We start from the raw sequence: 16,877 nt of genomic DNA, 5'->3' as shown, positions 1-16,877 counted from the left end.
GCCGTCGGGCGCTGCAACTCGCCGCCGCCGCCACCTTCTTCCTCCTGCCGCCGCAGAAAGAACCTTGCGGAATCGGAGCCAGAAGACAGCATGGGAGGGGAGGCGGCGCAACGGGGGCTCTGCAACACTTGCAAAAAACAAAACCCCGATCTGGGAGGCAGGGGGCCCGTCGAGGCACAGAGACCCGGGCACCGTCGCGGCTCAGAGAGCCATATCAATATGCAGCAGGCAGGGCGGCTGGGCACATGCAGCGCATGCATGAGTAAACCTTACCCCCGGCCGGCTCCCTCCCGAGCACCCAGCCAGCCAGCCACCCCCGGGCCCAGAGCCTTCCCTGAGCTGCTCACCAGATGGAGTTCTTGATCTTGTGCTGCAGCGCGCTGGCTTCGGTCCCCTGCAGCCCGGGCACCAGCGCCGGCAGCGAAGGGGCCGCCGTCGCCGCCGGGCCGACCCCGCCGGGGGCTTCGGGCGGCTGCTGCTGCTGAGTCGGAGGTGGCTGGTGCTGCTGCGGCTCGTCTGCCATCACTGCCGGGTCGGGGCTGGCTGGCTGGCGGAGGAGGAGGCGGAGGCGGAAAAAGGGAGGCGGGCGGAGAGGGCGCACAGCTCGCTTGCTTGGCTAGGCCTTCCCCGCCGCCGCACCACCACCAGCAGCAGCAGCCACCGCTGCAGCCCTCGCGGGAGCCGCCTGGCCCGGCTGCTGGCTGGAGGGGCGCATACCCGAGCAGGAGCCGCCGCCGCCGCCGCCGGAGGAGGAGGAGCCTCCCACTGCCGTTGCTACGCCGGAGGAGGAGGGAGGCGCATCGCGGCCAGGGGCACACAAGGAAGGCCGGCCAAAGGGAGCCCGCAGCCGCGCAGCAGCACCTCGGCTCCGCTGGGCTTGGCTTCTCCGCCTTGCAGCCGCCTGTGGCTGCCGCCGCCGCCGCCGCTGCCGCCTCGGTCGGTCGGCCGGCCGGACAGCCTGCCGTGCGCGCAGCCTCAGTTGGCGCGACCGCCCTCCTGTTGTCGCGGGAGAGGCAGGGAGCGAGCGAAGTAGGGCGCGCGCTCGGCCCAGGAGGAGGAGAAAAGGCGCAGCCGCCTCCCCGCCTCCTCTTGTGCTCGGCCCGGAGCCCCTCGACGGGGAGAGATGGGCGCCCCCAAAGCGCCCCGACCGTTGGAGATGTTCGCTGCCTCCCAGGGTCCGATGCCTGTGGGTGGCATCGGCGGCTGCTGTCGTTGCTCCTGCTCTGTTGCCCGGAAGGAGAGACCCACTGCTGGCATCACTAGGCATGATTCGGAGGAGGAACCGCCCCCGGCGAAAGGGAACGCACGAGGGAGGCGGCTTCAATCCCGCGCATTTAGGGCTCGCTTCTTGGCAACGAGCAGCCGGCTCGCGGAACGCAGCGGGACTTGATGGCAAGGTAAGGTGCCTCGACTTCGTGGTCTTCTGCCTGCAGAACTTCAGAGCGCGAGGGAACGCGGCTTGGAAGCAGCGTCGCACTCCTGCACGTGCCTACTCGGAAGAAAACCCCGTGGCGTTCAGCATATGCAAGAATGTGGGTCGGGAATTGCAGCCTCAGGTTCCGCGCTGCTTCAGAGTAGACTGCTGTGGATCGCGCCACCTGAGATCACATGAATCATGACACAGGACAGCCATTGGGCACCTGAGGATTTGCCTAGCTGGCAGAGGCCCAAGGACTCCCTGGTGTCCATCTTTCCTCCACAACAGGAGGACAGTGAGGAATTCTTGAGCAAAGGTCAAACATCGTTTTTACTCCCATTTGCGGTTTACTGTCTCTGAGCATGGAGGTTGCAGTTAGAGACCTTGGCTGCAAATTGTAAGTGAAGTTTGGCTTCCATGAATGTGTCAAAGGCCCTTTTGAAGCCATGTCAAGCTATCTGAAAATATCATGGGCTGGCACTGGTCTGTGGACCAGCACTTTGAGTAGCACTGATCTAGCCCACAGCCGTAACCAACTCACTTGTGGCAGCAAGTCCCAATGGTTGATTATGCCTTAGATGAAGAAGGAACACCTTCTAAAGGCTGGAAGCAAGTTCAAGTGTGGGAAGCTCGTGAGTTCTAATAATAGTAAAGGTACAGGTAAAGGGACCCCTGACCAATAGGTCCAGTCGCGGACGACTCTGGGGTTGCGGCTCTCATCTCGCTTTACTGGCCAAGGGAGCCGGCGTGCAGGAGCAGGGACCGAGCAACGGGAGCCCACCCCTTCACAGGGATTTGAACCACCGACCTTCTGATCAGCAAGCCCTAGGCTCTGTGGTTTAACCCACAGCGCCAGCCGCGCTGGCTCTTTTTGGAGAGCTAGATTGGTGATGAAAATGTCTGACTGGGATGGAAGGGGGGCAAGATTAAAATCTCCACTCAACTCACAGAAACTACGGAGAGCTGTAAGTCAGCATACAGTAGTAGCGAAACACAGGAGGAGGAACCAAAGGGATAAGAGAGCTTCTTCTGGGCCTGCTCTTGGTGGGCTCTCCTATAACAGCAGGCCGGAGGAGAGAAGTGTGCAGAAAGCTTTTCCTGCACTGGGCAATATTTGGCCCATGTCTGGCCTTTAGTTGGTCTAAAATTCAGAAGTTCTCTGGGATCCCCATTTCCATCCTGCTCCCCAACAGATTCCAGAGATAAAGGCCAGTTTTCAGGAAGAGCAATGCTTTCTGGGAAGCTGTTTGATGGCGAAAGCTCCAATAAAGAGCCAATTCAAGGAAGGGAGGAAGTCAGCACATCAGTCCTCTGGAAGTTATGACCCTAACACTGTTAGTGTCTGGCATGTGCTTCAGCGCCTGGGCAGCTCCACTCCTGCTTGTGCGCAGATGGGGAAGGGAGAAGGTGGCAGGCTAAAGGCTACTGAGGAGCAGCCCCTTGCCCAAAGCCAGGCCTGCTGTTTGGCTCCTGCCACCCTCTGACCCTGTGTCTCATAAAGAGGAAAGGGGAGGCAGAGTGGTCATCTTTCTCCAAAGCACTACTCTGTGAGATGCTGAAGGGGAAAAGAAGACTGGAAGAACCACAGTGCTGGTGCTAAAGGTAAAGGGACCCCTGACCATTAGGTCCAGTCGTGACCGACTCTGGGGTTGCTGCGCTCATCTCGCATTATTGGCCGAGGGAGCCGGCATACAGCTTCCAGGTCATGTGGCCAGCATGACAAAGCCGCTTCTGGCAAACCAGAGCAGCACATGGAAACGCTGTTTACCTTCCCGCTGTAGCGGTTCCTATTTATCTACTTGCATTTTGACGTGCTTTCAAACTGCTAGGTTGGCAGGAGCTGGGACCAAGCAACGGGAGCTCACCCCGTCACAGGGATTCGAACCGCCGACCTTCTGATCAGCAAGCCCTAGGCTCAGTGGTTTAACCACAGCGCCACCTGGGTCCCAGTGCTGGTGCTAGTGCTGAGTAAAAAGGCAGGAAACAGAAGACACCTCATGGACCCCTTCTGAAGTGAGGCAGGGGGAAATCGGGACGGCCAAGTGCCTTCTCCTCAGGGGAAGGGAAAAGGAACCTGACTGCCACTTTGAACTGAGACTGGCTTGTTCTTCAGTCATGAGTGGAAAAGACAAAGCCATCTTGGCTTGTGCCTGAGGCACATGCCTTCCCCCACTTCCAAATGAGTTTGGGAGAGCATAAATGGTGGCTGGCTCCCTCATTTTAATTGGGGAGAGGTTCCTGTCTCGGGAACACACCTTTGCCAGCCACAAGGTTGGAGGAGAAGAGCACAGGTGTCATGCAGGAAATTTGGCTTCTCTTTCCTGTGGCGAATGGTTCTTCCTCAGCTCCCTTGGGACTTGGAGAAAGAGCACTGACATTCTGAAAGAAAATTTCTCTTTCATGACCATAAGGGGTAGCTGATATGGTACCTTCCAGATGTTGTTGGACCAGAACTCCCATCCTCTCAAATTAATGGCCACATCTGCTGGGGCTGATGAGCCCGGCAATTTCTGAAGGGTGCTGGGGTGGCTCCCACTTAACACCATTTATATACCCAGGCTGGGCATAGCCCTTCCCTATGGAAGCATCCTTGCCATCTGACATCTCCTGTAGCTGTGTGGTTGTGTTGTCCCACATACGACCACTGCCTCCCCTTGGCATCTGGGAAGAAGGGCGTGTGCCACATTGGGCCTTGTGATGACTGGCAGGCCGAAGCCCCTGGGCTGGTTATGCCTTGAATAAATACTAGCGGCCCTGCCTTCTGCCCTGCTTTGGTCAGCTGAATACTGCCAGCTGCAGTTCAGGCACTGCTTGCTCTCAACACCCTCCAGGAGATGGGGGGAGTGTTGTATACAACTTGCCCCTATCTACTTAAGCCACCTCGAGAACTTCAGTTATTAGGAAGGCTATAAATGCCCCCAAATAAATATATTAAAAAATAATGCAATAATTAATGCAATAATTGATGTTATGCATCAATATATGCCAAACAATAGCATTTTAAAATAATTCAATCATCTACATATATATAAAAATGTAAAAGGTGCATGTAGGTGACACAGCACCTTTCTCAGAAACCGCTTGACTGATTTCGCTCAAATTTGGACACAACGTTCCATTCCACTGTGCAGAGGTTCCTAAACAGGTTGCGTAGACAGATGTCACACCTCCAGCATGTGAAACCCCAAAAACTCTGTGTTTCAGAACTCACAAGTCATACGAAAGTGCATGCTGGGAGTACAGGAGAGATTGCAACACATCGCCCTCTAGCGATGGCTACACTGGTACTGCACCTAGGAAAGCTTCCCTCTCCACTGTATCTTGGCTTGGCTTTGCAGACTAGGCTGCTTTCCAGACTAGGTCAAGTGGAGGTAGGGGCTTGCCTGGGTGGGGGGTGGGGGGCCCCTGAATAGGTCATGGGTCGGGACAGGGTGGGCCCAATCACAGGGATGAGCCGGTGTGGGGGGGAGGGGCCGGGTTGGGGGAGACACAGGGATACGCCTGTGTTAACATAACACACGTAAAACAGGGGGACTCTGAGGCTCCATTTAACAGACTGAGCCACAGCAACGCCAGCTAGTTTTACATAATACATATTTGTAAAAGTCATTACCATTCCCTTTCCTTCTCCAATTTTAATCAGTTTTTCCAAAAACAGCACCTCTCCCCATGTGAATTGACCCAGACCCTTCAGTCATCATCTGAGGCCCTTGTTTGCGTACCTCTAGACTGAGAATTCTAGAGGCTGGCAACATGAGAACAGGCCTTTTCTGCAGTGGCTTCCCATTTGTGAAATGCTCTCCACAGGAAGGCTTGCCTGGTGCCTTCATTACATATATTTAGGCACCAGGCAAAAACATGCCTCTTCTCCCAGGCCTTTGGCTAATTAAGCAATTTATGGCCTTTTAAACTAGGGGGATTGTTTTGGTTTGTTACTATGTTATGTATTTCTGTATTTTTCACCTGTGTTTGTATGTGCACTTTTGTCCACAGACAGCTTTCCAGGTCATGTGGCCAGCATGACTAAACTGCTTCTAGCGCAACAGAACACCGTGATGGAAATCAGAGTGCACGGAAGCGTCGTTTACCTTCCTGCTGCAGCGGTACCTACAGTATTTATCTACATGTGCTGGTGTGCTTTCGAACCACTAGGTTGGCAGAAGCTGGGACAGAGCAACAGGAGCTCCCCACCATGGCACAGATTCAAACTGTCGGCCCGATCAGCAAACCGAAGAGGAAACATCACTCTATAATACAAAATCCTATAAATATCTATTATAATTGCCAATACGGATTCCAGTTAGCTTTCAGCAGTAGTGTTATGGTGAGTGTTGAAGTACAGGAGTTCATCATTGCAACCTTCAGCCTCCAAGGATAGGCCTGAAAAACAGCTGTTGGGACTCAGAAGCAAACTTGAAATCCTTATTACCACCTCAGTCATTGCCAGAGCAAGGGAAATGTGCCAGTTGGCCTGGCATGACTGGCAGGTGATGTCATTGCTCCTTCTTTTGCAGGGGAAGTCCCAGGGCTTGGTCCCTTGTGTCCTGTGTGCTACACTACAGGTTGCTAGACATTACTCAGTTGGCAGCTTCCCATTAACTGCTGGTGACAGTGAAATTTAGAGAGGGGTGGGGGGTTCACCTTACCAAAATACAGTGGTACCTCGGGTTACAAACACTTTGGGTTACAGACTCTGCTAACCTGGAAGTAGTACCTCGGGTTAAGAACTTTACCTCAGGATGAGAACAGAAATCGCGTGGCGGCAGCAGGAGGCCCCATTAGCTAAAGTGGTACCTCAGGTTAAGAATGGTTTCAGGTTAAGAATGGACCTCCGGAACGAATTACGTTCGTAATCAGAGGTACCACTGTATGAAACTTTGTAATGTATTTGATGCTATTTTTAAATTGTCTTTTAATTTTTAATTTTTGCCCTGGCTCTATTACTATTAATTTTCAATTCCATATAAGTTTATTGTTCTAGCCGAAAGCCATGACAAACAGTACCAATAAAACAATACAGATCCATAATATGAGCCAACATCTATGCTGTAAGAGAGGGGTTATCTGAGACACCAACGAACTCAAATCCAGCTTGATTTCAAATTAAACCTCCAAATCACCACAACAATTTATAGTGATTTTTTTTCTTGCAGCAAGTTCATAGAGAGCCACTCTGTGTTATGAAGCTATTATTGCATAGCTGCCAAGTTTTCCCTTTTCTCGCGAGGAAGCCTATTCAGCATAAGGGAAAATCCCTTTAAAAAAGGGATAACTTGGCAGCTACCGGTATGATTATTGTCACCCAAAAGAAACCAGATCATTTCTACCAGGGTGTATGTGCTTGCTTGTATGAGCAAAGGTTTCAGAAATCAATCAGATCTTTATATAAGGGGCACACTAACAGATAATGAGTGATGTCTTCCACCTGAGGCTGACCACAAATTCAAAGTCTATTTTGGCATGGGATGTTTTTTGTAGCGGCCATCCAAGACTGCAGTGGAAACACAGCTCAATAAGGCATTTCTTAAGGAAGCTGGTGAGAGTGCGGTCTGATAACTAGCTCTAAAATGCTCCGGGGGCGGGGGGGGGCAGAATTGGTGTTCCTAATTATTTGCAGGTTCCTTCTATCCAGAAGAGCCAATTCCTTAGTTGACACTTATTCAAGGTCAATGCAGAGCTCAGTTCTGGGAAACAGTATTATTATTATTAGTATTATTATTACTGTAATTGCATTTATTCATTACTTACTACAATAGTGTCTTAAAATGACATACAATTATAAAAGCAGGTATGATGTACAATTTAAAATATACCAAAAAAAAAAGGAACAGAACATCATTTGACTAAAGGTGTTCATTGGGCAATAACAAAAAAAGTGAAAATCCTTTCCCACCCTACTAAAATTCAGATTTGAGGATCCCTCAGTAAAGAACAGGAATGTCTTTGGTGTCTAAAAGCTGCTGTTGCTGTTACTACAGCTATTTACCTACCCCTCTGCCCTAAGGCCCCAGGGCAGGTTACAGCAATTCAAGTTGTTAATAATGTTGTAAATAATAATGGTCACATTTATTAATAATGGTGTCTGGCACCTCTCTCTAAGAAACATTTCATAACTGGGAAGCCACCCCTGAAAAGGCCCGTTCTTGTGTTGCCACCCTCTGCCATGCCTAGCCCTGACCTGTTGACAGACACTGAGTCCTTGAAGGATGAACCAGACACACGGACAGACCAAGGCCCTTGTGGGTGGTCTGGCTGCTCTAGTTCGTGCATTGGTAAGTTCATCTCTGGATTAGTGCAATTCACTCTGTGTGGAGTTGCCTTATATTCAGACACTGCCTGTAGGGACAGCTCACCTTTAATATATAACACATGTGTTGACAGCTCAGTGCTGGCTGCCAATACATTATCGAGCCAGATTTAAAGTGCTAGCTTTGACAGCAGAAGCCCTACATGGCTCGGAACCTTGATTCCTGAAAGACCACCTGCTCCCTTATATACCTGCCCTGACTTTGAGGTCATTGGGGGGGGGATGTCCTCATGGTGCCACAGTTCTCTGAGATATAATGCAATGGCACTCTCAGCAGTGGCAGCACCCTGATTCTGCAGTGCCCCCCTCCCCTCCCAGATGATGCAAGCAGCACCAACGCTAATGGAGGTAAATACATGGCTATTCACCCAAGCATTTGGTTAAAGTAGTGCCCCTCACTTGACTGATGTAGTTATGCCATTAGTACACTGCTCGATTTTATACTAAATTGTGTTCAAATGAAATAATCACTTTATTGTATTTCATTGTTTTCTCTTGCTCTGGTCTTGTGTGAACAATGAAGAGCAGGTAGTAATTATTTAAATAAAGGTAAAGGGACCCCTGACCATTAGGTCCAGTCGTGACCGACTCTGGGGTTGCGCGCTCATCTCGCATTATTGGCCGAGGGAGCCGGCGTATAGCTTCCAGGTCATGTGGCCAGCATGACAAAGCCGCTTCTGGCAAACCAGAGCAGCACACGGAAACGCCGTTTACCTTCCCGCAGGAGCGGTTCCTATTTATCTACTTGCATTTTGACGTGCTTTCGAACTGCTAGGTTGGCAGGAGCTGGGACCAAGCAACGGGAGCTCACCCCGTCACAGGGATTCGAACCACTGACCTTCTGATCAGCAAGCCCTAGGCTCAGTGGTTTAACCACAGCGCCACCTGGGTCCCCAATTATTTAAATAAATAAATACAAATAAATTCCTTTATATACCTTTTAATTTGCACTGGAAAGCACAATTACGAAGGGGAAGGGAGTCACATAAAAATATATACTAAGCATTGAAGCCTCTAACAACATCAGACCTATGAACTGAAAACTTATTCAGCCCAAACAATTTTGTATTGCATTGCTTAAGTAATAAAAATTGGGGGGGGGGGGGTTTACTGTGCATATAGTTTCTCACACTACAGTTTAGAGCAGGTTAGACAAGGAGAAATTGGCTCGACAGAGCAGCCAGTCTAAGGATAAATTTAGCCACCTCACCGATAAAGAGGGCCAAGCTTAATTTGGGTTCCCCCTCCCTCTGTCTTTGGCAACCAGAGAAGAGAGCTGCTCTGAACTCAAGCCAGGAGAACTAAAAAGTACATTTGATAAGTGCAGACACACACACTCAGACAAGGAGAGAAACACAGCCTACTATTGTTATTATGCCTGCGCAAGAAAGCAACTCCATACTGACAGCTGTACAATCTATGAAACCAATTTGGTTGAGTTAGTAAAATATACTGAACGATCACCAACTTCGTCTTACTCTTTAGTCCTGCAGAGCTGGCTACAACCCATTTCCCTTTAGCACAGCCCCCACCCCCGCCTTCCGTTATCAGAAGGGATAACTTCAGAAGCAGCCCTAGGAATGTATGACCATGAACTGCAGCGGTGGTTTAGCAGTCTGCCTGAGGCAGAGCAATGCAATTCCAAAAGGGGGTGAGGTATCTCTGAATGAGTTAATTTTGCCGCTTATATCTCCATTACCAACATACGGTATATTATTTCAATATCAGTTTAGCCAGTATGGCAGGGGTGGGAACCAAGTGCTCTCCAGATATTGTTGGGTTACAACTACCGACATCCCATGACTGTTGGCCATGCTGGGCACTGTAGTTTCTCCTTCCATAAACTTTCCCACTCCTCATCCTTTATTATGAGGGGGCCTTCTCTGTGGTGGCCTCCAGGTTATGGAACTTCTTCCCCTTTGAGATGCATCCTTTTGTGTTTTCCATTGCCAGGTCAAGAGGCCTTTGGGGTGGATGAGTGACGTAAAAGCTTGCTGCCTTCCCCCTTTGCAGTGTCAAACCTGTGTGGTGTGATATTTAGGATGTTGGGTGAGGACCCTGGAGACCAGTGTTTCAAGCCCCTTCTCAGCCATGAAGCTCACTGGCTTAACCCGTCTCTCAGCCTAAGCTACTCACTGGGTTGTCATGAGGGTAAAATGCAGAGGGGGAGAGCCATCAACACCACCCTGAGCTCCTTGGAGAAAAGGTGGAATATAAGTGTAATAGTAGCAGCAAGCAGTGTTGCTGAAATCTTGAATTAGGGGGTTTAACCTTTAATTGTTATTTAAATGGTTTTGTTGAACCTGCCCTGAGAGCTTGAACTGATGGGTAGGCTATTAATCCAAACAATAAATAAAATAATTTAACTAGATTGTAATTGGCAGAAATATTGCTGATGTTGTCCACTTGTTGACTACTATTTTCCATATTGTTTCCTTCCTCGTATGACAAAAGTGTCAAATAAATATACAATATATAAAGCTGCTGACTTTGGTTTGGATCTGCTGCCTCTGCAGTTAGAACGCTTTCTAGCTCAGCTACAGATCTAGCTGCTCACGGTATAGAGTGACTCTCTTGATTCCTTGCAGAACCTTCTGTCTGCCTTTAGGTCACCAGGGCCTGCCACACGGATATCTTCCAGGACTTTATATTGCCAAACACAACCTTCACTTTTCCCAGATGTTAGGTACCAACATGACCTTATTTTGAGCACAGGAAAAGTGTCATATAAATGTCATCAATAACATTCAAAATGTATTTCTGAAAACAGAAGCAGTCATGCTGGTTCGTAAGAACAAAGCTGTGTTGGACCAAAATCCACAGCTGGGCAATACAAAAATGTTGTGAAATAGTTTAAAATTTGTCTCATTAGCATGTGAAATGGCAATCTGTGGACCAAATGGTGCTTTAATGCTGTTTACATTGGTTTCCTACCCTTCCTCCCTTGACCTAAGAGTTAGAGTAGGCTATCTCACTTTATACTCATTATTCTCCCCCCGGAGAAGACTAGGCTCAGGCAGTGACTGGCCCAACATCACTCCGTCAAGTGAGCCCAGGTTTCCCCAGCCAAGTTCAGCATACTCACCACTACTGAACCTTGTTAATTGCAGCTGGCCCTAATAAATTGATGCTCTTTGGGGGTTCTAGATGAGCAGCACAACTTTCTGCTGGTTTTGGTTCCCTTTTGGGGGCCTAACTATGGGAGCTGTCGTGATTACCGTAGCTCCTGCACATCAAACTTTACTAGTACGCCACTCTGTGTGGGATATGGCAGCTTCCTAATGTGCCTGTTGTTAGCATGGTAACAGAAAACAGGGATTCTTATCCCAGCTCACCTTTTGTCTCACTACGGAAGTGAGGAAAGACTGTAGCTAAGTGGCAGAGCATCTATTTTCCACACAGAGTGCCCCAGGTTCAATCCCCGGGCTCTCCAGATAGGGCTGGGAAAAGATGCCTGCCTGAAACCCGGAAAGCCACTGCCAGTCAGTTTAGTAGGCAAAGCTCAGGATAAGGGTTCCTTACTGCATAGTCTTTGACAAGTAATTATTTCATAGAATGGTAGGATTGGAAGGGACCCCAAGGGTCATCTAGTCCAACACCTTGCAATGCAGGAATCTTTTGCCTACGGTGGAGCTCAAACCCACAACTCTGAGATTAAGAGTCTAGTACTCTGCTGACTGAGCTATCCCAAGCTCAGCCTCAGTTCTGTCTCCATAAAATGGGGAAAAATAATAAACTATGCCACAGAAGGACACATTGTGCATGAAAATAAACGAGGTAAGCAAATGGTGTTTTACGCAGTGACCCAGAGTTTTACATGGGTCCAGATTCCAGATTGTCCAGGGTCCAGATTCCAGATTGTCCAGGGTCCAGATTCCAGATTGTGTTCACCTGGAAGCAGCTTCTCCCTTCTCTGCCTGCTTTAGCCTATCAGGTTCCCTGTGGCAGACTTGCAAAAGCAAAATAAGGAATGGGCCTCAGAAGAGAGCTGCTTTACAGTGCAATCCTATGCAGGTTTACTCGGGTGTAAGACTCACTTTGTTCCATGAGAGTTACTCCTATTAATTGTGTTTAGATTGTAGCCTTGGTTGTAATCCTGCAATCACCCAACACATCTCCCATCCCATCTTTTTGAAATCATAAGGAAAATATTTGTTGTCCTCCAAAGCTCCTTGCAAATAAATGTCATAGTTGTTGCTGGTGATCCTCTATATCTCATTCCCCTCATTATTATGATGGGCTCATGTAAACATCAGATGGTGCTTTTGTTGTGCATTGAAATTAGTGGACCCCATTCAGGCTTTGCCCCAGCTGTTCAACCTGTGCCCCTTCCAAATATACAAGTTTACATGTGCTTAATGTCCAGAACAATCCGCTGTCTCCATTATCAGGGGCATCAGAATATGTTTATTGTGAGGACTAAAGGCTTTGCAGCAATTTAAGTTGCCCAGTGAACAACATATTGCTAAATCTAGATAATAGAAATCCAGGAGAAATCTGTCTGGATTATAGCTGGGAGATTATGGGAAAGCTAAATTACTGTATATGTTTTGCTGGCAAACAAAAAACAAACATCGTCTGGGAAGATGGATGACTATGCAGAACACAGGAAAACCGGCTGCGGAGAGCTTTCTGTACTTAGGGTGGAGGGGCTGGGGAGGAAATCCCTCTCAATTTATCAAATGCTGTGGCCTGGTTTAATGCTGCTGTTTGTTTTGACGGTGCACTGTTGAGGAATCTGGGTTTAACTAGAGTCCTAGAAAGCAGAGAGGGCTTTGTCTGAGGGTCATGCTGTAATTCACGTGCATCATTTTCTATTCAGTTTGCCGGCTGCTTTATTTTACTGATCCTTCAGATGTATATTTTTGTTCATTGGCTAAAGAACAAATTATACAATTGCTCCAATTATACAAAAACCACCACGTAAAACCACCAAATTCCTTTATTCAAATGCTAATTGTTTCTGGCCTTCTGAAGAAATCCAGAAAGTGAACATGAAGTAACCTGGCAAAAAGCACCCTCAAGCCTTTCCCAAGGGCAAAACAAGCTGCAGTGGCTATTTTGAAAGCACTGATTGTTTACATGAACACAGGAAGTATATTCAGGGCCTTTTCAGTTGTGGCTTTTCATCATCCAATGACTCGGATGATGAGCTTGAGGGCATCCTGAGCAAGTTTGCAGATGACACCAAATTGGGATGGGTGGCTAATACCCCAGAGGACAGGATCACACTTCAAAATGACCTTAACAGATTAGACAACTGGGCCAAAGCAAACAAGATGAATTTTAACAAGGAGAAATGTAAAGTACTACACTTGGGGGGGGGGGAGGAAATGAAAGGCACAAATACAGGATGGGAGACACCTGTGATAGAACTGCCAGCTGAGAGCTCAGAATGCTTGCCTTCTCTCCATCTCTCTACCACCTCCATTCTGGTTAACATATTGAGTGTTTACGCTCTGTGTGCTCTGATATGCAGATCAAGAACAAGTTCTGCGAGGACCTGGACCAGGATGTCAGGAGCCTGCAAACACTTTCTCAGTAGTGGTGCCCGCCCTGTGGAATGCCCTCCCAGCAGATGTCAAAGATGTCAAAGAAATAAACAACTATCTGACATTCAGAAGACATATGAAGGCAGCCCTGTTTAGGGAAGTTTTTAATGTTTGCAGTTTTATTCTGTTTTTGTGCTCTGCTGGGAGCTGCCCAGAGTGGCTGGGGAAACCCAACCAGATGGGTGGGGTATAATATATAAAATTATTATTACTATTACCATCATAGCTGGGATAACCGCAGAGGCCCCCTTGGTATCGGGAGCCTGAACAAGAACGGAGACAGGCTACCTGAACTGTGCTCATACCACAGCCTCTGCGTCACGAACATGTTATGCTCTACCAAGGCAAAACACTCAGTGTCCTGGAGACATCTTAGATGTCAGGTCACTGGCACCAGCGGGACTGGATTGTCACCAGGCGATTGCACTGAACTGTGTTAATGCCACACAGAGCGACCACAGCACTGACTGCGACGTGGTCACTCCCTGGTGGCAAGCAAAGAGGACCTCTAGCCAATCTAAGGTTCTGCACTTTGGCAGGAAGAAGCAGCTGCACCAATATGAGATGAGGAACACCTGGTTTGCTGGTAGGGAAAAGGATCTAGGGATCTTAGTGGACCATAAGCTTAACATAAGCCAACCTGAAAGTGATGCAGCAGCAAAAAATGCTAATGCTATTTTAGGCTACAACAACAAAAGTGACAAGATGAATGGAATAAAATAGCACAAGGAAATTCAAAACAGTAACAATTTATTGTGCATTTATTCAAAATCCATTAAAAAATATTTGTTTTTATTCCATGCTCTTCCAGTTCTCTTTCTTCTTTTCACCAATCAGTGAAATCCCGTCTCTGCCTTCAATCAGCTCGAGACCAAGACACGTGGAGTTACACAGGAGTAGATCATATATCCTAAGGAATGGGAAAACCCAAAATTCTGTGAGATCTTTTGAGGCAAAATAATGTTAACAATTTTCGGATCTTTCTCTGTCCCCTACCCTGCCTTGTCTTTTGCCAAAACAAAGGTGGCCACCCTGTGCTCAGACAGCAAGACCCCCCTCTCTCTCGGCCTCCCTGAGGTGGTCCAAAGGAAACAAGAGCCCCAGCTTGGCTGCAGGAGTTGCCAGAAGGTCTACAAAATGCCATCCAACCATCTTAGGGACTCCACTCTGCATCTGTGGAGGGTTTACTCTGGAGCCTTTCCTTCTCCTGAAGCCATCCCATGAGGCAGCAGAGGTTTAGAATCAGAGTTCTCCTCCATGGGCTCCCTTCCAGGGGGGATGAGCCCCATTACGCCCTCACTTCCCTCTACAGCACAAACACAAACAGCTTCCTCTGGATCTCATCCGCGCAATCTGCCGGAGCCTGTCTTCGTCTTCTGACATAGGGGAAAGTCCCTCAATCACTGAGGGTTTGAGACCCATTGGCTACCCTCCCCTGGTCCCCTGGCCTCTTCTCCCTCTGACTGCTCATCCTTGTGCCCCCACCGTTTCCTGGGCTCTGAGACGTCTTCCCTTCCTGGTTCTCCAACTGCTTCCTCCCACCATTCCTCTGTGCCCAACCAGTCCATGACACTGTTCCACCCCTTGGCCTCTGTCCCCAGAAGGCAGCTTCCCCCTACCTGATCTGGTCCCACAGCCACTGCTTCCCTTCTGCCCCCATGAAAATATGGAAAAGAAGGTCCTGCTGCCATCATTCTGTCACCTGCAAGAGAAAAAAGGTAAGCAGGATGCCAGGAGTGCCTGCTTCTCTCACAGATGAAACAGGGCATCTCCAACTACAGGTGGGCTTTTGAGAAAGTCTTACCTGCTGAGTGCATTTGGATGTTGGCCTCTTTCTGGTGTCCGCACTACCTATAAATCTTCAATTATAATATCATCTGGATGGAAGAGAATGAGAATGAAAATGAAAATGATATTTTCTCACAGGCCTTTCCCCCCCATCCTTCAGTCAAAGGTTCCAGGTTGGAAATGTAGCTGGAGTCAGTCCGGACACTGTCCTCCCAGGCCAGGTGGGAAAGGCCTGCCAGGCAGGGAGCAGGTCCTGCCAGACTCCCAGCAAGAAGACCTCAGAGGTGGGTCTTGGGCAAGTAAGAGACAAGGTAGTTTCTGTCTCCATAGTGTGGGGCTCACCTTCTTCCGGCTTCCGGCGGAAGCAGGCCAGGTCCGGCTGAACTACCGTCATCTGCAGAGGAAAGAAAAATTGGGTTCAGATTGCAGCAAGAGAGCACAGAAGCAGTGCCAAGCCAGGAAGGACGGGTCTCCCTCTGTCTTGGGCCCAATCCCTTGTTCCAGAGGACCTCCCTGGGCCCTGCAGCCTACTGGGCAGAGGTGGAAGGGCAGCCTCTGGCCTCACCCTGGCCCCCAGGGACACACATCACATCATCTGCGTTAAAGGTCACTCAGGAATGTGCTCTTGGAGGGATGGAAGCAAACACAGGAAGGAATAGAAGAAGGCGAGCTACTTACTCGGAGGCGGGGAAATTTCCGGGCAACGGCCAGCAGCAACGAAATGCTGCTGGCCGCTAGTTTTTGAGCCTCCCCACTTTCCCCCAGGGCGTATCCTCACAGGTCCTGCAGGAGGAAAGAGCGTCTCAGAGTCAGGGGCCAATCTGGCCCAAAGCGGCCCTCACTGCCCCCACCACAGAGTCCCTGGCACTTCTGGACCATGAGGGTTTGCCAACATTGGTCTTGGACCAAATTGAGGGCCAAACAGGCTCTGTGCCCCAGAAATGGGACAGTCCGTTGGGTAAGGGATGGGGGGGGCAGGCAACCCTAAAACCACCCCTGATGCCATCGGGACACTTACACTTAAAAGTTGCAGGAGGGTGCCAGGATTGGGGGCTTCCATAAGGAGACTTCCAAGGAGGAGACGGAAGTGGCGCTTCAGCTCCTGCGGGAAAAGAGAAAAGAGAGTTTGAATGTTGGTGAAATATGATGATGAAGAAGAAAGAGCCATGCAAAGGGAATTCAGGACAAAGGACATACCTCTCTTTCCTCCTCCTTTTCTGGGCCCTGAAGAACTGCCTCCATGGTCCTATGGAGGATCGCACTGATCATATCGCAGCTGAATTTGGGCCTCATGGTACTGCAGAGATGAAAGGGAGAGGGTTAGATGCTTCCTCCTCCGAGTCTCCCCTGGAGTTCTGCCCCCCCCCCACCCCACAACCCCGTCCATCACAGACCCCACTCACCTTAGCTGGAGGAGGGCCTCCAAGGCAAGGGCCAGGGTCAGGGGGTGATCCCTGAAGTGCTCCAAGGGCCCCAAGATGTCCTGGAAGAGAACAGAGGAGGAAAATCAGCTCTTTCCGGGGCCTCCAGAGGACAGCTCCGACCCCCAACACCAGGCTTGGCTTTCCAGGGGACCCTAAGCCGACAGGGTCCTCCTCTCCACAGATTCACAACCCCTTCCCTAAAGCCCCTCCTTCCCCCCACCTCCCCGCGGGGGTCCCTCACACCACCCCTCACTCACCAGAATGGCTTGGGTCGTCTCCTGCTTGGAGCACTTCAGGGTTCGCAGCCCCCTGAGCTCAGCTGCCTGGCAACTCTGGATGACCCCGAGGATGTATAATTGCTCATCCTCGAGCAGCTGAAATGCAAAAGT

General features: G+C 49.5%; 1 protein-coding gene and 2 long non-coding RNA genes across 3 annotated transcripts in view; all 3 read right to left on the bottom strand.

Annotated features, from left to right (window-relative positions):
* Nucleotides 1-631, bottom strand: part of RFX7 (regulatory factor X7) — a 47,627-nt gene extending 46,996 nt beyond the window's left edge. Inside the window, exon 1 of the mRNA XM_035130916.3 lies at nt 348-631. Coding sequence (XP_034986807.2) covers nt 348-523 — 176 coding nt within the window. The 5' untranslated portion in view covers nt 524-631. The remainder of the gene's footprint in view (nt 1-347) is intronic.
* A 12,812-nt stretch (nt 632-13,443) lies between these two features.
* LOC148683616 (uncharacterized) lies at nt 13,444-15,209 on the bottom strand. Its single transcript, XR_015946881.1, has 3 exons — nt 15,081-15,209; nt 14,896-14,978; nt 13,444-14,186 (listed from the first exon to the last, which is right to left on the bottom strand). It is a non-coding gene; the product is annotated as an uncharacterized LOC148683616 (long non-coding RNA).
* A 417-nt stretch (nt 15,210-15,626) lies between these two features.
* On the bottom strand, nt 15,627-16,351 carry LOC132593186 (uncharacterized). The gene is made up of 3 exons (XR_015946938.1): nt 16,262-16,351; nt 16,083-16,166; nt 15,627-15,847 (listed from the first exon to the last, which is right to left on the bottom strand). It is a non-coding gene; the product is annotated as an uncharacterized LOC132593186 (long non-coding RNA).
* Between the last annotated feature and the right edge of the window lie 526 nt (nt 16,352-16,877).

This window comes from Zootoca vivipara, chromosome 13 (assembly GCF_965207765.1).
Source record: "Zootoca vivipara chromosome 13, rZooViv2.hap1.1, whole genome shotgun sequence".
Lineage (NCBI taxonomy): Eukaryota > Metazoa > Chordata > Lepidosauria > Squamata > Lacertidae > Zootoca > Zootoca vivipara.
This window is presented reverse-complemented; position numbering and strand designations above follow the sequence as displayed.